The sequence below is a fragment of the Pocillopora verrucosa genome, chromosome 6, assembly GCF_036669915.1.
Source record: "Pocillopora verrucosa isolate sample1 chromosome 6, ASM3666991v2, whole genome shotgun sequence".
Lineage (NCBI taxonomy): Eukaryota > Metazoa > Cnidaria > Anthozoa > Scleractinia > Pocilloporidae > Pocillopora > Pocillopora verrucosa.
In genome coordinates, this window is record NC_089317.1 from 19,585,316 (window position 1) to 19,607,899 (window position 22,584).

Consider the following 22,584-nt stretch of genomic DNA (forward strand, 5'->3'; position numbering starts at 1 on the left):
CACACGCACTTGTTATGCTGGCCCAAAGAAGTATTCAGGCAAATTAAGTTGTCTCAAGGCAAGACCCTGAAGAAGGCAAAAAATTGCTTGTGTGTGTGGATAGCTACAGTGGATAACCAATGTTCTAACTGAGTCAAAGTAGACTGAGGAAGATTAGTATTGGTCTTTGTGGTCTCATGTCAGTTTCTTTGCTTTCTTTCAAATAAATTTAATTTCAAACAGTTTTTATTCTACAACACCAAGAAGGTGGACAGGATTTTTCTGTAAGAGGTTATGGAAATATTCAATGAACATGTCATACCACACCTAATCAACCCCCATTTCTTGACTGTATAGCTAAAAGTGATGGGAATCAGGGCTATACTCAAAGCAAACTATAGATTCCTCACATTAACAACCATTCAAATGCAATCATTCTATTTGATATTTTTTTTCATTGATTTGCTTGGACACAATTGCCTAATGACATTCTACTGGGGTAAAGAGAAATGTAGATATTTCTCTTGAATTCCTTAACCCTTCTCACAAATTATGATGATATTCATGATGATACTCTCATAACATGCAGTGTTGGTATATTTTTCCATTGCTGTTAAATCAAATAATTTTAATCTCAAACAGTTTTTATTTTGCAACACCAACAGGGTGGACAGGATTTTATAAAAAAGGTCTAAACTCGCACACAATTGCATGCTATTATGCGTCATTATTGATGTTATTACAAATAATCTCCGTTCATGAAAAAGAGGGGGGTGGAGTGGAGTGAAGTGACCTGTACACCCTCAGCCCTGTCCATACAAATACAACTTTGCTTTTCACCCTTTCTTATCATCCTGTTAATCTTTGAGGGCTGCAAAGATGGTAAATATAAGGGTTAAGATGAGTTCATATTTTGATAACCTATTGTTAGTACTATAATGCAGGCCACAGAAAATGCAGTAACTGTGTTCTTTATTGATTATGTGTTTAGTCAAATGGGAGTGTTTATTATAAGTATTTTTTTCCAAGAGGAGGACAAATTTTGATCACTGTTGATGGCATTGTTGTTACAATTGTGTGAGGAACTAGAGTAAAAAATCAAATGAGAGTTATTACTGATAAGAAATGAAAAACAATGTTGCCTCATTTCCTAATTATCTTTTCATGGAAGGTCCCTTTATATCAGTCTCCATCAGTAAGTTTATTTGAGTTGGACAAAAGTAAGTACATTTTCTGAGATCAAAACATCTACACCAATGTTTCCAACATCATGTCCAGTGACATGTAACAGGACTACTCTACTTCTGGTTTCACCAGACGGCCCATGAACAAAATTGCACCAGTTTTTTTGTGACAAATCATGAATAGGAATGGGTGATCAGCGCAGAAGATGGGATTTAGCAAAGCCATTCGACCCATCATGACCACTGCTGTAGCTGCCGCAGCCTCTGTACCCTTCTCATTCACCTCCACAAATGCTTTGTGAATAACATGGGACACATAGAGCTTCTCTAGACCCAGGCTGATGCCTGAGAAATCAGCCTTGAATTCACTGAACATATCTGTTGCCCCCATCTTTTCCAGGACGTTGTTCAGAAGAAACTGCTGCGTCAGCCTAAATCTTGGTAAGGACACCTCTACCTTGTGAGGGCGTGACTTTGTTACAGACTGAAGAGCCTTATGTAGGTTGTAGTGGGTAAGGCCTTCCTCTAACTTGGCTAGGCCATTGATATCATGGGGAAGTAGCAGCACCATGGAGAGGCCCTCTCCTTGGTAAGGCAGCTCAAGAACTTGACATCCCAGATCTCCATCATCTTCAACATGTTTGAACTTTTTTGTAACATGCATCATTTTTACTTCTACCTTTTCACCATCCGAGACAAAGAACTGCTGAGGGTAAGTCGCCTCTTCATCAAACTGGTTTTGCCATAATCCTTTGAAGTAAATTGCATTGACCAAGGTCAACCGGGTACGTGTGGTAAACACTCCCTCACCGATTATATTCTTGATCTTCTGTTTTGTTTTTTCCTCTACCCACTGGTTCACCTCCTTTCTTGCGCCTTCGTTATCATTTTGGTAGTCGACCAGAGCTGTCTCGGCACCATAGAACTTTTTTGTGCCTTCTACGAACTCTTCTACCAGGCTAAAATTCTTCTGAACAAATAGACGATTTGCAGGCAGGAGTTGGTTGCTGGTGGTGTTTGATGCTTGGAGAGCTTCTAAAAAGTGTTTCTGTTCAGTGTGGAGTTGCTCCTGTGGCAATGCGTCCCATTTAAGAGCCTTGGCCATCTGCCCAGCTGTGTTGCCCTTTGCTCCGAGGTAAGTCATAGCAAGTGCAATACTCAAACTACTCGGTGAATAAAAGAGGTTTTTGCCGATGAATTTCTGATCATTTTTCAGAGCTTTGTGGACTTCCACGGTGAACTTGTTATTTGCTTCGATTACAGCTTCCATTTTGATAATCGTTTCGCTCTTAAGTGAATTAAACGTTGCCAATAATGCGTAAATGTTTCCGAAGGAGTGGAGGAGCTTTTAATTGCGGTAAACATGCCTGATTCAGCCAATCAGAGCGATATTTTCTTTTGTCACGCGTCACGTATTACATCTAATAGCAGCGAATCAGTAAGCAAAGATGGTGTCTACAGCATTTTATGTTTTGTTCCTCCTCTTACTGCTGAACGGTTTAAATTCAGTGAACTCCGATCAAAATGAAGGTAAACATGAAGGAAATATCATAGAAACCATTAATGATTTCGGTTTCGATCTGTTAAAGATTTTCGATCAAGACAAGGAAATGAAAGGCATCAATTTGTTCTACTCTCCGACAAGCATCGCGGTTGCTTTAGCAATGGTGTTTCTAGGGAGTAGGGGAAACACAGCTGATGAAATAGCTAAGGCAATGAAGTGGTACGTTTATGAATCTGAAGACGTTCATTTGACATTGAAATCGTTAATGGAAGCTATTGCAGAGTCTGAACATGCAAACCTCGAGCTGAAGATCGCCAATCGATTATGGGGACATGAATACCTACACGAAACTGCAGAATATAAAGAGAGTATCTTGGCCTTTTATAATACTCCAATTGCAAAAGTCGACTTCAAAGAGGGTTCTGAAAGAGCGAGAGAGGAGATAAATCAGTGGGTTGAAAAAAATACCGGAAGGAAAATTAAGGATTTTCTGCCTCCGGGGTCTGTGACTGAAGATACTAGAGTGGCATTAATTAATGCAATTTATTTTCAGGGTACTTGGCTTCATGCTTTTGATCGGGAAAAAACACATCATGCACCATTTCACACTGTTGGTGATGGTGAGCGGGTTCTCGAAGTTTCAATGATGACAAAAACTTCAAGACAAAGTTACCACGTTGATGAAGAACACAACTGCCAAATACTGGAGCTTCCGTATGATGGCGATGATATTTCCATGTTGATCGTCCTTCCAAATGACATCCTTGGAATTTCAAGCATCGAACAGCTGATAAACACTGAGTTGATGGATAAATGGATTATGTCTTTTGTCAAAACCACCGTTAAAGTATCAATTCCCAGGTTTATCCTAAGTCAGCATTTTGAATTAAAGAAGACTCTGAGTAAACTTGGCATCAGTGACGTGTTTGAGGCAGGCATTGCAGACTTGTCCGGGCTGAGTTCTGTGGAAAGCTTATATGTATCGCATGTGATACACAAGGCACAGGTCCATGTGAATGAGAAGGGAACTGAAGCTGCTGCAGCATCTGGGGTGATCATGCAAAAGAGATCTGTAGAAATATATCCTGAATTTTATGCTGATCACCCATTTCTGTTTATAATTTACCACAAATCTACAAGAGCTGTTTTATTTATTGGTCGGGTTACAAGACCAGAGATAGCAGAGCAAGGACATTTTACTGCTGAAACTAAAGAGAAACCTAACACAAGGCATTATAATGATGAGCTGTAAGTTAACCCTATCAGTTAGATTTAACACCAAATTCTCACAGCTACAATCATAAGAAACGCAAAGAAGACAGATAGGAGAATTTGTATTGAGATCATAGGAGTGAAAGGGTTAAGTTACATGTTAAAAAGGATGACAATTTTAAGTAAGTATTTACCATAAAATCAGAATCATGTGTTCCAGAGGTAGTCTTTATCTCTGCTTGTGACCCATAAGGGATCAAACCTCAGACATTCTGGATTATACATGAACTTTGTAATGGGCCTTGCTCACTATAGAGTCTCTGTGGTGCAGTGGTAGAGCATCAGAGCACTGAATCTGAAGGTCTGAGGTTTGATTCCTGATGATTATACAAATAATTTTCTCTTTTCCTCACACTCATGAAAATAATATTGCACTATTGATGGAATATTGATCAACTATTACTTGCCTACTGGCCAACTATTGCCTGACATATTCATCACCTGTTGGATCTACCTATCAGACAATGGTTTCCCAAGGCTACTTAAAGGACATGCAACCTTAAAGTCATGTATGTGGGCTCTAAATTGATTCTATCTCACAGGAGGTTTTGGATGGAGAAGTGGCCCTTGGGAAGGGCAGGGAATGAAGCTAAGAATGAGATGTATTAATCCTTTCACTCCCACAAGTGACCAAGACAGACTTTCTCCTTACAACATCAATGCAATATCAAGCAGGCAGGTGATGAGAATAGAGAAGAATATCAATCATGGGATTGTTAGTTGATCCAATACCAATTTCTCTGGCAGATAGTAAAGAGAATTACTAATCAGATCTTGGGAGTGAAAGGGTTAAAGCGTTGTTCTTTAGATTGAAGAAGTTTAGAAATGGACTGGTTCATAAGATTTCACAATAAAATAAAACTGTCTGCACAACAGCAAAGTGGCGTATTGTAGTGAAGCTAAACCAGGCTTTTGCAACTTGAAGTGACTGGAGGTTCTGCTACTTTACTTGGCTTGGAAGCTGGTTCACTTTTAATTAGTAGATGAGATAATTAACAATTGTTTACTGAAATGGAGGTAAATATCCACCACTTTCACCGACACAGTGGTAAAAAAATTGTTCTAGTAAATACCACTCAGAAACAAAAAAAAAATAGCTTATTTCTGACAATAAACCCAAAAAATGGTTGGAAATTAAATTGTTGGTGCACAGTTTTGTCCTTTTGGCTGTTGAGGTTAGTAGTTCTTGGTAATCACTTCCACACCAATCAATTAGTGTAAATATTGTGGTTCAATTTTATCCTTGGTTCAAATTTTATTTTCCTTTGTTTTCGGATATTGCAATGGAGGATAATGAGTTTGAAACAAAATAATTAACCTGTGTGGCATTTATTAAATAAGATAACTTTATTTACTGTAAATAAGATACTAACCTGCTGGGCCAGTTTACAGGTTTTTCACAACATAAAAATTTATCAAATAATTATGATGATGATACAAATTATGTCTACTTCAACAAAACTTTATTTAAAATCACAACTTCTCAACCACCCCCAAAAAACATACAATGGTCCTTCCTTAAAATTATCAATCAAAGCTTAGAAGCTAATCTTTCCTATGTGCTTGAGAACTTACTGACTGTTATTGCCAGTACATACTTCATCTGGAAGCAAGTTCCATTTTTTAACTACAAAATATCTGGAAATTCTCATTGTTTCATCAGATTTCTCTGACAATACAGTGACATCAATTTATTCTCTTGATTGGATAAAGGCAATGTACAAGTAGTGTCTTGCTCAATTACAATACTGTTACAACTCCTTACAATACTGTTTTCAATGCATTCACAAGTACACCACCATTATATCTCCTTCAGAATTGTACATCACTTTGGAAAATTCATTTCCATACAGACTTTCATAGTCTTGTTACAGCTTGGTCATAGCAAAGGCAAAAAAAATTTAAAAGGCTTTATGATTAAACTTCCTGTAGGTCTCTCAAATTGCTCTATTGTTGAAGGCCAGGCAACAGAAATCAAGTATATATCTCATAATTAAAAAAGAGGTCATAATGATAATCTTTTTGAAAAGTATTTTAAAAGTAGTAAATGTCTGACTTTCTGAGGGGCTCCCCTAAATTTGAACAGGGCTTCAACAAAAAACAGTAACCCCAGTCTACCACGGTCTCTAAGACCCTTAACCACCGTTGGTTTAGCATGCCCCTTCACCCCCTAAGGGAAAGGGGCCTTGTGGCCCATACATGAGAACAGCCTCCTATGACTCCAACTTTAGCTACTTATGGAAGAAGTTATTGAAACCTTTGATTGAGCTAAAGAGACTCTATGGTGAGCGAAGCCCATTACGAAGTTCATATATGAGACGCGTCCTGCATACTGATAGGATCAGCAGTAATGCTCAGTGGTAGAGTATCGGAGCGCGGAATCCTTAGGTCTAACGGTCGATTCCTTATTCCTGATTCCTTATGGGAAAATTTTTTCTCTATGTCAAGACGAAAAAATATCTTTCTCCATTACTTTACCGAGCACAAAACTTACCATCTTTGTTAATCTATTTACTAATCTAGTGTTGTAATTGTCAAGCTGAGGGGGAAGTATGGATCTCTATATAAGTTCTCAATTGAATTGAGAGCAAAGTTTTTGGCGGGTTAGCACCTCATGATATTTGACATCAAAGGCCTTTCCTTTGGGCTTTTGAAAATCACTGCACCAAAATGTATCCCATGGTCTTGATGATTTTGTCACCATTGTCTGGTGCGTGAGATGCCACATTACCACACGTGTTTGTGTCGTCACTATACCCCCCAGTACCAAGTCCTAATCTGCTGTCACAGCTGTTGCAGTCATTCTGTTCATTGTTTGTGATACCAATTCTTGCTTTAGAAAGCTGAATATTACTACCAACGGCATTGAATCCCTCTTTATTGCAGTTTGACTGCAGGGAGGCTTGTGATCCAATCAGTGTCTTCCACGTGTCACGACCCAGTGAGGTGGCTCGGTATTGCCCGTCTGCGATGAGAGAGTGCAGAGAGTCAGCCTGCTCGTTGACGACTAAGAAATTGATCACATTACCGACTTTCATTCCAAGACAGATCTTGGAGAAAGATGTGTTCCAATAGGTCGGCAACTTGGTCTCTTGTGAGTCAAACCCAGTTCTCCCGGCGAGAGGGTTGTATTCATTTTTGTTGCTCCAATAGGCGGAGTCGTAATGGAAGGTTCGCTGCTCAATGATAGAAATAAAGGTAGGATCCAAGTAAGAGAGTATGTCCTGCACAGAGGCTTTATCATTTAGTTAAAAACCCTTAAATTTTTTTTAAACCTTTACCGATAGGGGAAATCTTAGATGCTCAATGAAAAGCCAATCCTGTGTCGCGAATTACGCTCAATGGGCATCCCTGGTGGCGTTTTTTTTCTCCATTAAAACATTCCCAGCTATTAGTGATGTGCATGTAACATAGTTTCGAGGGGAACAGATATCTAGAGACATTAATATAAACCCTAACGAAAATATATCTTTGGAATGAGTCCTATAGAAAGCGTTTAGTCTCATAGCCTGATCCTCTGCCCACGAATGAAAGAAGTATAATCTAAACGACTTCAATCAGTGTCAAAAGTCTTGGAACGCTCTGCTGATTTGCTACCCAGTTTTTATCGGTATTTGCCTTCTTCTCCCTGTCCTCGAAAACTGAAATAGTAGCTTTTTGTTATCTAACATTTTGGCTGAATTTGAGCATTATCTGAACTGATGTGGCTTAATTTTATAACTGAGTAAGTAATTATAAAATCAAAGGACATGGTCGAGTTCAAGGGGATATAAACTATTCCGTAGGCAAGGTACGTTGCAAGTACTTTTGCCGTTAAAAATAGGTCGAGCAGTATCAGCCAGTGAGTAGGCATTCTCCAATTTATTGATTAATTAATTAAAGTACGACGATGAAGGAATAAACTCACACTTAACCCTTTAACCCCCAGGAGTGACAAGTATCTAATTCTCCTTACAATGTTACCACTGAATCACACAGTAAACGTCATGAGAATAAAGGAAATGATCATCAACAAAAGAAACTCTTAATCGTTAGACAAGTTCTCCTTGTAAGCACGTTAGATAATGTACAGAGAACAGTACGGAGGATATGAACACTGATGTTAGGGTGTAAAGTGTTAAACATTGCTCGAGACAAACCTTGTTTCCGTCAATTTTCATGACTGGGGTCCATCCTCCATCTCCGCACCCAAAATCTCCCATATGACAGAGAACTGTGGTGTTTTTTGCGTCAATGTCTAAGACGACCAGATGACTTGCATCTGACATGCTTTATGTAATATGGAAAAAAAAAAGCTTAGCTTTTGCCAGTTTACAAGTGTTTTACAAAAAAAATACAGTTATCAAAACAAAAGATTAAATTTGAATTTACAACCTGTAAAATTTCCAACAAGTATTTACACTGTGGTAAAAACTATGAACCCGAATCTGCTTGGAAATTACCATTAAACAACTTTATTCAAACAGACACGTAGCAATTCATTAAAAAAGTTCTCACAAATTTACATTTTCATCTTTTAAATCAGTTCGATGAGTAAAGATGAATTCAAAATAAAAATATAAGTGATGAGTTACAGATCCGAAGCTGCACTTTTAACCCTTTGGTACAGACAAATCACTCTTTTGTCGAAAGAAATAATATCTAATATACAACAATCACACTTAGCTCTTAATGAAGTCAACTTAAACTTACCTGTGTAGATTATAAGCTTCCTTGCACGACTTCGGTTCAGCATTTGCTAAAAAATTACCAAATTAGATTCGTTAAAATATTCCAATAAGCTTAAGTCATTCATATAGACTTGGTATAAATTAGTTAAAAGATGAACTTATATTTTACCCGTGAATCCCGTGATACTCTAAATTCATTTAGGTTGTTTATTAACAAAGATTTCTAACCTTCGTGTGCAGCCATAATTCTGCTCATTAAACCTTTTGTTTAGTGATGTTGCCGTTGCAGTCATGGTTTTCTAAAGCTCCCTATTATCAGTGTTATTCCCAGTGTCCTTGTCGTTGTAAATGTCATTGTCATTTTCAGCGTCAATCATTTTGAGTCGTTGTTATTTTCATTCATTGTCATCGTCACTGTTATTATCATTATCAATGTCACAGTCATTGCCAATGTTCAAATGACAATGTCGATTTCATCGTCGTCGTCATCGTCATTGGCATCTTCATTGTCATCGTCCTTGGCATCGTCATCGTCCTTGGCATGGTCATGGTCATGGTCATGGTCATGGTCATGGTCATTGTCATCGTCGTGGTCATTGCCATCGTTATTGTCATCGTCATCGTCATTGTCATTGTCATCGTCATCGTCGAGGTCATTGCCATCGTCATCGTCATCGTCACTGTCATTTTCATCGTCATGGTCATTGTCATTGTCATCGTCGTGGTCATTGCCATCGTCATCGTCATCGTCATCGCCATCGTCATGGTCAGTGTCATTATCATCGTCGTGGTCATCGTCATCGTTATGGTCATTGTCAACAGCGCGGATACTGTGGTGAAAATGTACCTGTTTGACAATATTCTCCCATATAGCCTTCTTTACAGAGGCATTCAAATGAACCGTCGTTGTAGTTTGCGAAGCAGAGAGCTTCGTTTTGGCATGGTGAAGATGAACAAGGCGACTGCAAAAAGATAAGGCAGGAAAAATTGTGTAACAAATTATTTAAGATGTACGAAGAGAAAATGGCAAATCCACTAAAATATTATTAACAATTATTAGACGAGGCTGGACAAAATATCGGTGAGTAGGTGAATTGTTTGCTCAGGCCTTCGGTTTGGAAAATAATTGATCACGAGACGAATCACGCGAGCTCAAAATTTATTTAATCATTCAATTGCCGAGGTTTTTTGTAAAAATAATTTATGATAATCACTCTCTGACAGCCTCAGGTAAGGAGCTCTTGATCAATGAAAAGAAATTGAAGGAAAAGATTTATCCAACTATAAAACAGATTTTCAGATATCAATAATAACAATATTAAGAATATTTATGATGAGGATGACGGTGATAGTAGTGACATTGATACAGATCATTCATGATCAGAGGAGTAGGACAAAAGAGATGAAGTGATTGGTTTCTGTGTCTCTCACCTTGATGGCAAAATGATGCGAGCTCTCATTTCTTTTGAACTCTGTGGAGTTTCTGTGTCGATCAGAAGACAACAACTCGCACCAAAGTTTTCCATGGACTCCTTTGGAGGCGGCCAGATTCACAGAAAAACACAGCAGATTGCTAAGACATTCAAACGTACAGTCAAACGCATCTGACACTGCTATTGCTCCAACTCGAGGCACATCCAGACAGTGGAATTCATACTTAATAAATTCGTGCTGTCGAAAAGTTTGTGTGGTGGAAGTGATCCCCCTATGGTACAGCTGGATGTTTGACTCTGCAGCGAACAGAAACAAAACACACATCAAATATATATAATATGATTTATTTCGTATTTTATTTTGCGATCAGATTCCTTTACGCGGAGTAAAAAGAACCCAATCGAATTTGCTTCGCTCCCCACAGGTGGGTTTGTGATTCAGTTGGTAGTGGCACGGTAATCATGTACTTGGAGGTCCTCCCTCCCTTCCCTTCGAAAGTTCACCTCATTCTATTCCCCCCCCCCCCCCACCCCCACCTTGACGAGTTCGTCCTCATCAAATATAGCAAGTTCGCTTTCTTGATTAATTTTGTATTCTTCCGCGATACCTTGATGCTCACGCAAACCAAAGTCAACATTTGTTAATGTACCAGCTGAAAATTGATTTCAACTTTTTCCTCAAAGCTCATAAATATTTCCTTGTTTGATATTGCTATATTAAGGTCCAATGACTGTTCATCATTTTACCACATCGCACAAGGAGTCGCCGAAACATTTCTTCTGAGTAAAAAATGATGTTGATATCAAATACTGTTATCTAGCTAATCAGAGACCCTCTATGTTCATTTCGCCTTCATTTCAAAACTTTTTTGAATGAAACAATCAAAATAAATCCAATAAATGTTTTTCTCTCCCGTCTATATCTCTCTCTAAGATATATTCTTTCAATGTACGTGTTAAGATCGGAACGAAAGCGAAAATTCCGGCAGATTTTTTCTTCTTTCTTCCAGTAAGGATCAGTATCACCGCGATACAATTGAATTGCATCCCCTACTTGTTACACCAAACAGTCTAACGCCCCATTCACACCAGCAAAACATGTTCTTTTAAAGCAATTAGATGCTGCAAAAACTTAAGTTTACGACAAGTCATCAAACGTCAGTTTCAGCAACTTCAATGAAGAAAGCAAAACGGTTTTTTAGGGTATAAGTGTGAATAGGGGATAGAACATTCCGAGACAGGAAGTTGTAAATGAATAGTAAACAGCAGAACGGTAAAAAACTTGAAATCGTTTTGTTAACTATTGCACATAACACAAAAAAATTGCTTTTGGTCCGGGAAAGAGCTGAGTAAAAATGCAGTGATTATAAGAACTGAAATGAGCAAGACTTAAGCAATGAGACTATAGCAATGAATGCAGATGTTAGGGAAAATGAAGGAAGTCTTAAAAGCATAGAGCAAATGGCTAATATTGGAATAATTTATGGACTGAGTCAAAACTAACCTTGAGAAGAAGTTACCTCTTGCATCAGAGCAAACGAAATAAATAACACGAGGCCAGTGATAACATCACACATGACAAAAGAAGGTGAATTCCCTTAACTGAAAAAAAGACTTTCTGCTTTCGGTTAAAGGACCTAATTGATAAGAGGTTCAACAGTTCTTGAGCTAGCTCCATTAAGGATATAATTAACTGTCTAATAGAATTCCAGCTCGCCGCTTCGGCGCCTGATAAATATTTGTGTTACAGGTACTAATGAAAATGACTGTTAATTATGTTATTCAGGTCTCCCATTAAAAAAGTTTTGTTCGTATTGTCCGTATACCCACTTCAATTAAAAAATTTCCTTAACATCGGTCCAAAGGAAATGTTTTGAATAAAGAGCATTTGTGGGTAGTTCAACTTATAAAAGAGATTGTGATGGAAAAATTGTCTTATAATTGATGGAGAGTTGTTCCCACCTGTACGATATAGTGTTTTCGACAGCTGTCGATCACAGTGTTCGGGATACCCTTGCGGTAAAAAGAGAAAGGGGTCTTCAGTAGTCGGATTTTATATGTATGTTGATTAAATATCGTTAAGCATAAACAGCACAGACATTTCTTCGATCTTCAACGCTAAGCAACATGCATCACAAAAGATATTTCTCATCAGTAAGGTGGAGGAGGTATATCTTGGGTGTGAAAGTTTAATAATGAATAACAAGTTTAATGGAGATATTAAAAATTAACATTTAGGCTTGAAAACTCCGGAATAATGATTAACAGGATTATATATTTAGAATACAAGGTTTGATAAAAAATTCCCTAACTTTTTGTTCTTTATGACACTAGGTTGTTCCCAAATCGGCCTCTCTATCGCGTCAAAGTATCACTCGCAGGAAACTAGTCTCATTATGATACTTGCGATGTCATCTCCAAATGTGTCAAAATTAAAATTATCTTAGGTAGGGAAAATTCTCTTTGCACTGAAGGAAATGCGAATGATGGGAAACCCTCAAGAATTCTGAACGAATAATTTGAGAACATTTTCAAGGAGTGATGAATAATCCGGGTCAAATTGGTCAGCTTCCATCTCTGATTATGTCACAACGATTTGAGTAATTTGGGCGCGCAGATGCAAAGGGGGGTTCTTGTACTGATAAGAGAGTCTTAATGGGTTAACCATTAGCCGTAAAAGCCATCACCCCACTGAAACCCTCTGATAAACTAAAGGGAGAAGTTATAATTTTGCTTCGTTTTTTGGTTTAATTAGGAGCGATTTAATAAAAGATTTTGAAATGAGGTCCAACCGTTAGAGTGATAATCGCGTATTAACAAATTTTATCATTTTTTTTTTCGTTTCAGAGTATTTCCTTTATCTCGGTACCGTTTCTTAAATGCACTTAATGCTATTTGTTTTTCTTAAATGCCAATTTATCACAAACATTGCCTTTTTTTTCCTTTTGAGGATTTATTTGCGGGCTAAGCGTGCAAACAAAACTCCGTGCCAAATCTGTGACGTATCGCTCGATTATTGGCTAAACTTGTTAATCCATATTCATTAAAAATTGTAGAATTTTCAGCAAACCACGCTGTCAGTCGAAGAGCGAAGACTTATCGTCCTAGGAGCTGAGATTAAAGTTGCACTCTGCGAGGAAGGAGACGCTCAAACTGTTCGGAAAAGCAACTCGGAGCAGTGTTCTCTCACTTAAGTAGAAGGTAAGCAATCTTATGGAAAATTTTGCCTATAAAACTATTTCACAAAGCTGAATGAGTCTTAATATCTTAGTTAGGCGAATCAATACTCGTCAGGTGTTTGCTCGAGCAGTCCTTCCAGTCGAAGTTCTGCCGGTCTCTGTAGACGTAGAGAAGTTCATTAATACCATATTTTGGTCGAAGGCTTAAGACTTTACCAATATTGGCTCATGTATTAGGGAGGTCGTTTTGTAGTTGAACGCGCCCTCGTGAATTTTAAAAGAGACTTGTTTGCAAAACTTTTTCCCTAAAGAATTCAAAAGAACCGTGAAGGATAAAGTTTAGAAAGCATATCGTTCTAAGCAGTGTTTTGTAATCTTCATGGAGAATTTAAACAGACGAAGCGCCTGACGACATAAATGTTTTATATTTTCAGGAAGAGGATTGTTAGAAGGATTGAATGATAAAAGATGGTCTGGAGGAAAGAATGGAATCCTCAAATAATAAAGAAGACACTGCAAAGATAAGAATTTTGAAAATTTCCATAACGCTAGCAAAAGTGGTGGCTGTTTAATTTCCTTGATTTGAATCACAAGTATGTCTCAGTTGATGTAGCAAAAAAGATTATATTTAAGGTGGCACTGTAACAAAATACCTCAGACAAAAGCCAAATGAATTTCCAAATGTCAAATCTTGAGATAATGGATGCAGTTTTGCTTGCAGTGACTGACTTTTTGAAAACCTGGTTACCCGGTAACATCAACGATATACTGACAAATCAGACATACGGACCGTCCGTCCGACTTGGCTTTGCTGCTTTCACTCGGATCGACGAAACGTTTTAGTTGCTGAAACCAGCGACATTCCTTTTACTGCAGAACTACCCTCCTTCGGATGATCATCCGACAGAAAAAAAATTTTTTTTAAGCATTTAAAAAAAGCTTTTATTTTTATTTCTTTTTCGATATTAAAAGGCCATCATGAACTTCTGGAAACTTCTGACCAAACGAAAATTTCATATTTGACTTGAACTGGAAAAACGAGATATCTATGTTCGAGAAAGAATCATTTCAGTCTGGTTAAAATTGAAACAAAAACCAAAACAGTGCCACCTTAAAAACTTGCATCTACTGCTTTGTTCCATCAACTGAGGTTAGAAAGAATCAGTTTGCAAGAGGACATTGGTTTTAACATAAAAAATAGATTTTAAATAGTTTAAGCAATTGTGCTTTTTGTTAAGGTCTATGTCATTATAGTTTTCCTTTTCTTTTTCACGATAACCTATTCTCCAATGTCCTCTTGTCGTTTTCAAAGCTACATGTTAAAAACTCACATGCCGGTCACTTTGCTTCAAAAAGCCCGATTAAGATAAAACGCATTGTTACATAAACCAGTTTAGACGAGCTCCGTTTTATCTTAAGAAGCGATTCTGCTCAACGATAACTTTTTTTGAAACTCTTAGAAGAATGGCTAAGATTTGATGAAGAGCAATTTAAGCTTTAAGCTTATCAGTTAGTAAGAAAAAAGGAACGAGGTCATTATCGAGCATCAATCGTTATTAGGCCGTACGAATTAATATCGATTTTCTTCTCCTGCCGACGAAATTGTAGACTACCTTTAGGACTACAAAGCTTTGTTTTGGGTCAGAATAGTATGGGTTACACGGAAATTTTCCTGGGTTTTCGTTACACATTCGCGCACGAAATTAACAACTTTTAATCAATTATTTCTAGTTTCGCATATTGAAAAAGACAAACAGAGAAATGAAATTCATACGGAACTATGTAATTTTGGTCAAAGTGGTAAGATGTTCATGAAAAACGCGATTATTTTAGAAAACTTGCAACTAAAGTGCAAGTTAGTTTATTCAGAATGAAAAAAGCTTCTATGTCAAGATCATGATATTTCATTAGCTCGTGTTTACTGGTTTATGTAAGGTTATCTCCTTAATTGGCGCTTTACTTGCTCAACTTGTAAGTTGTGTCGGACTTGTTATAACAAGTCCCTAGTTATTCTTTTGACCAGGCATTTAGTTTTAAAATGTAACTTAAATAGTTCATTTACTTCAAAAGTGGAAGGAAGATCTTTCGTGCGGTCATTCATTGTAACACAGGAGTACAAAGAAAAACAACTTTACGACGAAGGTGGTGGTTTTGATCCTCAAATTATTCAATTTCTAGATATAATCCCAATTACAAAGATTTTAACAAATAGTGAAGACAAAATCAAACATTGAAGGCGAATTTTACAAATGAACAATCTTAAAGCTTTTCAGCCAAAACAAGTCTACATACCTTGCTTAAAGAATAACTCAATTAGAATTGTTTGCTCCTTCAATTGACACTGAAATGTTTCAAATTTATTTGGAAATTCAGCCTCAAGTGCTTTGAGTCTAATTACGAAAGTTCTCCGAGAGCTGATATAATTTCAATTCTCATTATTTCAGAATTTAATTTTTAAAGCTTGCAAGGTAGCTTTTAGTTCTCAAATAAAGATTTACTTTACGAAATTCAACCAACTTCGGAAAAATAGTTAGCTTTTGTGGCTAAAACCAAGGGAAATCTATTTTCTGTCACAACCACCAACGACGAAGATCAAAATCATTCATGTTTTAATCATTTCTCCTGTGTTACATTTGAAAACTGACTGCTATGAAGATCTTAAAAAATGACAAAGCATCATATGCATGGCAGGTCTTATGTCTAAAAAAAGAAGTGATTGGATTTCATCAAAACATCAAAAAAAATTCATTATTTCAACAATAAATTTTGATTGTACCATTTATCAGTACCTTTGCCTTGCATGATGCTTTTTCGTTTCAAACTCCTAAAAATACTCTCGTGTAATAAATCTCAGTCCAAAATACTCGGAAAGAGTTTGGCAGAATTGATGCAAATATCATGACAGAAAAATCACTACTAAGTTTTTTTTAGAGATGATGTACGAATATCTTTTGGCGGGAAACTTTACATAATACTTTGTTAAATTTTTTTGTCGAAAACTTGCCAGGGAAACCGCTGTGCAAATTTTTCCAAGTTTTCCCGCCAAAAGTCTTAGTATATATATATATATACGAAAAATGTTTCTAGACACCTTTTTAATTTATCGACTTGAAAGGAATAAAAACGATTTGCAATTGCAAGATATAAGCGAGTGGTTTATTGAGTAAAAAAGTGAGACCATAATAGATAACACACAAAAAAGAGTACTTTATTTCATTGAAAAATAAAATATAAAACCATAACTAAATTGAAAATACAGCTAGCTTTGTTATCAAATTTTTAAAAAATTGGCGCATGCGTATTTTGGGCGCCGTATTTTTCCTAAGTCTTTTGGCGGGAAAATTCAACAAATTTGCAAAGATTTTACCCACAGAATCAAAAGAAAACAACAGTGCACGCGTATTTTTTGTAAGTTTTTCGGCGGGAAAATAAAAATTTTTTTAATAGCCCTTGATATTTGCTTGCAAGTTCCCGATTTTATGAACCTTGCAGCTCTGGGTCGTCGCAATCGCCGGGGAGATGAGCTGCACTTGTATCATACTTCTGAATAAATTTCTTCTGCTTGGACCACATGTCTTTCTTGGTTGATCCGCGCTGGATGCATCAGAGAGTCTGCAAGAGAGTCAAAAATAGACGATACGTCAACAAATGCAAAAGACATTAAAAATTGCTTCATCAAGTAAAATGATAAAAGTTGTCGCGCGCCGAAATGCCACACGTTAAATTATTTTTGTAATACCAGACGAATGCAAGTCAGTGTATTAATTCTGAAGTGTCGAGTAACCATGCAAAGTAAGGTCAACATAACCTGGAAAACGATGAACGTAAAAGGATCGCTGATGAAAATTCTAAAAAAAATGGACGTATTTCTCATGTTTTTATGCACACGTTTTTTGCATAAATAAGACAACAGCTAAATCCAATTGACTACGCTCGGAACTATGGCTTCGTTTTCGATTAGTACGAGGCTTTGCAGAAATCTTATTGTTATTGCAGTTGCCAAAAAAGCTAAAGCTAAATTTTAGCTTTTATTCGATCCCCCTCATATTAAGGCATTTACCTTTTCAGTTTTAGGCTGAAATTTTGTAATATCTCAGTATTTTCTCGGTCAAGCCCAAAAGGTAGTTACTTTCAAATGTCCTCCTATAATTCCTCTCTGAGATCATGACGGAATTTAAAGAAAATTTTTGAATGAGTTGAGTTTCCGCAAGTTCTAAAAATTCAAAGTTTCCAACTCTTTCTGAGTTCCTAGTGTTCTTCAAAACGACGATAAACTGTACTTTTGTCTATATTTTCGACCGAAAAAAAGCAAGGAATCCAGTTAAGCTTGTTTGCTTGGAAAAACGACAAAGATAAAGCGACGTCTAAATCCTAGTGCACGGAAATTGATAAATACTTGAATAACAATAGCCAGTGCAATGTGCGAGCGATATTTCCCAAGAAAGGTAAACTGAAAACTTATTCACGTGACAGGTATCCTTCACAATCACTTCTCTAAAGAGGTTTTCGTACTTGTAAAGGTTTAAACCATAACGCTTGGGCGGAAAAAATCTAAATCTTTTTAATTGTCCTAAATGTAAAATCAGTTCATGTGACACAATTGTTCCTTGCGAAGACCTTGGAATTTTTTTTTTTTCATTTAATTTCGTTGATGTGATACCATTAGCAGGCATAGGAAGTTTAAATTGGTATCTGGTGTCTAAAATTTGTTTTTAGGTGGCAGGATGAAGTTTGTAGCCTCTGTGCTTGAGAAAGTAAGTGCTTTCAACAAACCAAATTGTATTCAATATTCAAATTTAGCACTTCTTCAGGGACAACATCATGATGGAATTTAAAGGAACTCAATTTTTGCATAAATTAGGTAACTAAAAGTTTTAAAACATCAAATTTCCTATCGTTTTTCAAGTTCATTGCAAAATTTCTAAGCATACTGTACTACCGTTCATATTTCAACTAATTAAGTAAGGGAATCCAATGGTAATAGGACTGATTGGATCCCAATTCGGTCTGTAATCATATGATTGAGTAACAAAATCAACAAAATAGGACTACCGCGAAGCCCGAGGTCATCACAACACGGACAAAGCACAAGAGGCCCGCACATAAACGACCGTGGGCCAATATTCCCCAGTACGACTCGTGAATGTAAAAGTAGTTTATGATATGGCACTCAGACCAAACTTGTTTCGAGCAGATGACGATTAACTCTGAAAGCAATATGGGAAACAAATCTCTATGTCTAGAGCATAATTTGCTTCTGGGCTCGAGAGCTATGACATGATCAGGTTCCAACCTTTTTTACAATGAATTAAGTTAAGATTTCTAATTTTCCAAAACGGAAAATCAACAAAAATGCAAATAATCAAACCTATCCGAGATCCAAAGAGCAGATGCAAGTTTTTTTTTACCCCATTCACCTTGGTTTCAATCTCAACAGCTAATTCTTTTGACGGTTGGACAGAAATTTTCTCTCTGAGTCAAGTGGAATTCTAACCTTAGAAATTGTTCAGAACTTGAACTTATGAGAGATGTAATGGAAATGTAGTAAAAAAATTATTTTTAGCAAAATGAATTTGTTTTTAGCCTTGAAACTTAGATATTTAAAACCTACGCTTTAAGATATTGATTGAATCCAGGCTGAAACGTTGAATGCAGATTTGACTTAGGATTTGTAAGCAATAACTAAATCAGTCAATTTTTCAGTTGCAAGCTTGGTTGCCAAGCCTTTGAACAGGAGTGAGGCTAAGGGTGACCTTGTTATGATACAAACGTTGCTGCTTGTAAACGTTGCTGCTTGTAAACGTTGCTGTAAATTATTTTGATATCATGCGAACTAGATACTGGTCTCTAACACAACAAGGTCACCTTCAGCCTCACTCCAAATCAAAGGCTTGGCTACTAAATACACAGCTGTGAAGTGGGCCATTAACCACCGTGATTTCCTCGAATAAGCGCCCGGGCGCTTATAATTCAGACTAAAATGAGGATGGTTTCTTGGAAGGAGGGCGCGTAATCAAGGGGGCGCCTATCAAGTTTGCACGGTAACGGGAGAAAAAAATTGATAGAACAGATCACGCACATAAAGGAACTCTGCTAGTTCATGGAGTTAGAAGTAATTGGTGGCGACTTAACGAATAAGAAAGTATTCTGTACTGATTCCGCTGTAGTTAAAGCTTAAAAAAAGTTATAGATGAAGTGGCAAAAGAAACAGGTTGTCCTTGCATACCGTCTATCTCAGTTAAGTAAAAATGGGGGGGAGGTAAGGGCCAGGCTTATTAGAGAGGAGAACTTGTTTGATATTTTGGCCTGGGGGTAGGTGCTTATTCGCGAGAGGATGCTTATCAGAGCGCGGGTAGTCATTCGAGGAAATACGGCAATCAATAGAAACATAAGTTAAGAAATAAATAGTTGTTAAAAACTCACCATGTTACAAGTTATCATTTTTTTTTCTTCCCTTTCATTTATGTATTTTTAGATGTTTCCATTGTCTGCTTGATGTTGTCCTAAAAAGAAAATGAAAAGAAACTACACTTGTAAACACCTGCATTTTATTTCAAACAATAGAGATCGATGTTTGGGTAGACAAATACCAAAACTCAGTCAGAGCCATCACATTGTATGATGACAATTTCGATGTCCTAATTGAAAGATAGCCACAATGATTGTATATTTTGTTATATGTTTACCATCAGCTATTTCAGAGTAGCCTGTGTACAACCGTCCCCCCTTACCCACCAAAAGAAAATCCCGACTTTCCTTTGGAGGGTAAGGGATGGCTGTACGTAGCCTTTAACAGACCAGTAGTCAATGGCTTCACCGAAGTTATCATGTCGTGCACCAATGGAAGTCAATATAACCAGACACATAGAAAACATCAGCGATTGAAAAATAATTTTTTTCTTTTCGGTTGTTAAGTCCTTCAGTTTCGACTTTGGTTAACGTTGGTCTTGACTTTCAGACAATGGTTTAATCTGGGTTCACTGCAGACCAGAGAGTCAATTAGTTCTCTACAATCACTCTGAGGGCCTGATCACATAAGCCACACTGACACGCTTTGCCGAGTTGGGTCAGTTTCTGCCGGGATCTCGGTACTTTTGTTCAACGCAACAATAATCAACTTCGTGACTAAATGACAAGCGAGCCAGCCCGGCTTGCCGCGATCTCGCTATCGCAATGCCGGGTGGGGAAAGCATTGTGAAAGTAAAGTGTCTTTTCCAATAGCACAACACAATGACTTGGTATGGTCTTGAATTAAGCCAGACCTCTCACGACAAAGTCTAGCGCGAAAATCCAGTGTTGTTCATGCTTCAGGATAAGTAGATGGTCTACCATCCCCGGTCACTCCGTGAAAGAAGGTAAGGAAACCCCTAGTATCCAGGTAAAAGACAGCAGGGTTGGATCTTGGGGAGTGGAATAGGTGGTGCGCACCCCTTCCCACACATCGTCCCTCCCCCCCCCCCTCCTCCTCAATCTGGAAGATGACCAGCGGCTTTCTAATAGTACCTTCACGGTTATAAAAAAAATCTGTATCGTTTGCTGTGTATTCATAGCAGTTCACATTTTGTTACTGCCAAGTCATAAGCCTTGTTTTTCCATGCTTCCTTTTAAAATTTGTTTACGTCACCCGTCAGGTACGTCATTTCTTACTGGTGCATCTCTTCCTAAAAAAGTCCTGGATTCCCCCCCCCCCCCCCCGAAAGATCCTACGTCACAACGTTTTGGCACAGAATCTTGCGCAGTCATGGTAGAGAAACAAGAGCGCTCAAGATTAATGATGTGTGAAAATGACTGTATACAGTAGTACATAGATGAAAAATGGAAAATGAAACATGATCATGACAAGAAATTAAAGCCTCTGGTATCCATTCAAAAGATCTTTCGTTAAAACTTTTGGCGTAGAATCTTACGCAGTCATCGACGTTAGAGACATTTGAAGCGCGCGCTCAAGACTAAAGGAAGGTTGAAATGTTTGAAGCTAAAATAACTGTATACAGCTCATACATGGGTACAAAATTAAAGAAATAAACAATCAGGCTTTCAACACACTAACAATAAAATACGATTCTCTCGCTGTTGCCCTAAATGTCACGCGGTTCATTAAGAAGTGTCCTGAAAGATGCCCTTAAGAACTTGTCTGACACTGAACGGTACGTACATAGTTTATTACTCTTCACTTCAAATATAACTCTGTAATTTGGTCTTAAGGGCAAAAGCAACAGATAGGAACACCGTGTATTTCTATCAAATATGTATCTATACTAGGTTATTTACCTTGAGTAACCTTGAAACAAAAATCTGCGACGTCAAATTTAAACCACTGTAATCCCACATTCGAAGAAACAGCTGCTAACATTGACAAAATGGACGATATCCAACCGAACATGGTTGAAATGTTGCGTTTCCTGGCCCTAAAAAAGCTGAAAAAGACGTTCAGGTTTCTCGTAGTTCTGCTCTTTCCACGTGCAAGACTAAACGCAAATGTGAATGCTAATGTTTTGAAAATTATTTGTAATTCAAATGAGTTTTCCCACTTTTTTAGCCGAGCCAAAAATGTTCCAAAAACTCTTCCGTCACTTACCCGCTCAATTTTATGTAGAAATTGGACCAGTAGCGATGTATATATGCATAAAATGGTCGAAATTTTCAAGATACTGACTCTAACTTTAAATAAAACTTTCCAGGATGAACATTTTTTTATTGTTTTTCATCCATGTGTGATCAGGCAACTCGAACTGCCTTTGACGTTTCCCTTAGTATTTCAGTTTACCGGATTCTACAGTGCTTCAATCTCCATCCGTGTCGATGTACAACCTTCCACACGAAAAGACAGCTGTATTTTATCACTTTCGACAGGATTAAGGTAGGTATTTGCTTTTTTTTTTTCTTTTTTTTATTTTATTTTATTTTTTTTTATTCATTTCGACCATATTATCATCCTTTAAGTCTCCCTCGTAATTTAAATAAACTTGTGAAAAGAAGTTACTCCACCCTTCCGTTTCTCACTTCGTTCCCAAGAATCTTCCCATCAACCCTTTACACCCTGTCAGTTTGACAATTCTCCATACTGTTCTCCATACATGTCCTGAGGTGCTGACGAGGAGAATTTGTTTCCCAATCAAGGGCTTCTTTAGTTGCTTATCATTTCCTTTTCCTCGTGTATGATTCAGGAGTAATATTATAAGGAAAAAGTAGATGCCAGTCACTCAGAGACTGAAATTGGCACCGACCGCGGTTGGGCTTGCATTTCTCGACGCCGTTTTCACTGTAAATTTGAAAAAACCAAACTAGAAATTCACAAGGGAAATTAGCAGCCCTTTTGTTTCGGACCGTGACTGGATCAACACAATGACCAGAAACGCTGTC

At 37.5% G+C, this 22,584-nt stretch overlaps 3 protein-coding genes and 1 long non-coding RNA gene across 4 annotated transcripts; 1 reads left to right on the forward strand and 3 right to left on the reverse strand.

Annotated features, from left to right (window-relative positions):
• Positions 1–764: 764 nt before the first annotated feature.
• LOC131792808 (leukocyte elastase inhibitor) lies at positions 765–2,503 on the reverse strand. The gene has a single exon (XM_059110219.2). It carries the CDS (start codon positions 2,431–2,433, stop codon positions 1,273–1,275), a length of 1,161 nt encoding a protein of 386 aa, XP_058966202.2. The 5' UTR covers positions 2,434–2,503; the 3' UTR covers positions 765–1,272.
• Positions 2,504–2,597: 94 nt separating this feature from the next.
• LOC131792818 (leukocyte elastase inhibitor) lies at positions 2,598–5,196 on the forward strand. Its single transcript, XM_059110229.2, has one exon. It carries the CDS (start codon positions 2,612–2,614, stop codon positions 3,917–3,919), a length of 1,308 nt encoding a protein of 435 aa, XP_058966212.2. The 5' UTR covers positions 2,598–2,611; the 3' UTR covers positions 3,920–5,196.
• Positions 5,197–5,309: 113 nt separating this feature from the next.
• Positions 5,310–11,676, reverse strand: LOC131792830 (uncharacterized). Its single transcript, XM_059110240.2, has 6 exons — positions 11,547–11,676; positions 10,041–10,339; positions 9,457–9,571; positions 8,632–8,677; positions 8,079–8,208; positions 5,310–7,115 (listed from the first exon to the last, which is right to left on the reverse strand). Exons 1-6 carry the CDS (start codon positions 11,617–11,619, stop codon positions 6,597–6,599), a joined length of 1,182 nt encoding a protein of 393 aa, XP_058966223.2. The 5' UTR covers positions 11,620–11,676; the 3' UTR covers positions 5,310–6,596.
• A 5,006-nt stretch (positions 11,677–16,682) lies between these two features.
• On the reverse strand, positions 16,683–21,673 carry LOC136282064 (uncharacterized). The gene is made up of 3 exons (XR_010718072.1): positions 21,493–21,673; positions 19,645–19,724; positions 16,683–16,833 (listed from the first exon to the last, which is right to left on the reverse strand). It is a non-coding gene; the product is annotated as an uncharacterized lncRNA (long non-coding RNA).
• Positions 21,674–22,584: the final 911 nt, after the last annotated feature.

Bases quoted from the DNA above. Each gene is read 5' to 3' on its own strand.
- LOC131792808 (XM_059110219.2), bottom strand. From the start codon at position 2,433: ATGGAAGCTGTAATCGAAGCAAATAACAAGTTCACCGTGGAAGTCCAC.
- LOC131792818 (XM_059110229.2), top strand. From the start codon at position 2,612: ATGGTGTCTACAGCATTTTATGTTTTGTTCCTCCTCTTACTGCTGAAC.
- LOC131792830 (XM_059110240.2), bottom strand. From the start codon at position 11,619: ATGTGTGATGTTATCACTGGCCTCGTGTTATTTATTTCGTTTGCTCTG. The intron at 10,340-11,546 runs GTTAGTTTTGAC...TGTTCGCTGCAG, and splicing joins AGAGGTAACTTCTTCTCAAG to AGTCAAACATCCAGCTGTAC. The intron at 9,572-10,040 runs GTGAGAGACACA...ATCTTTTTGCAG, and splicing joins CGCATCATTTTGCCATCAAG to TCGCCTTGTTCATCTTCACC.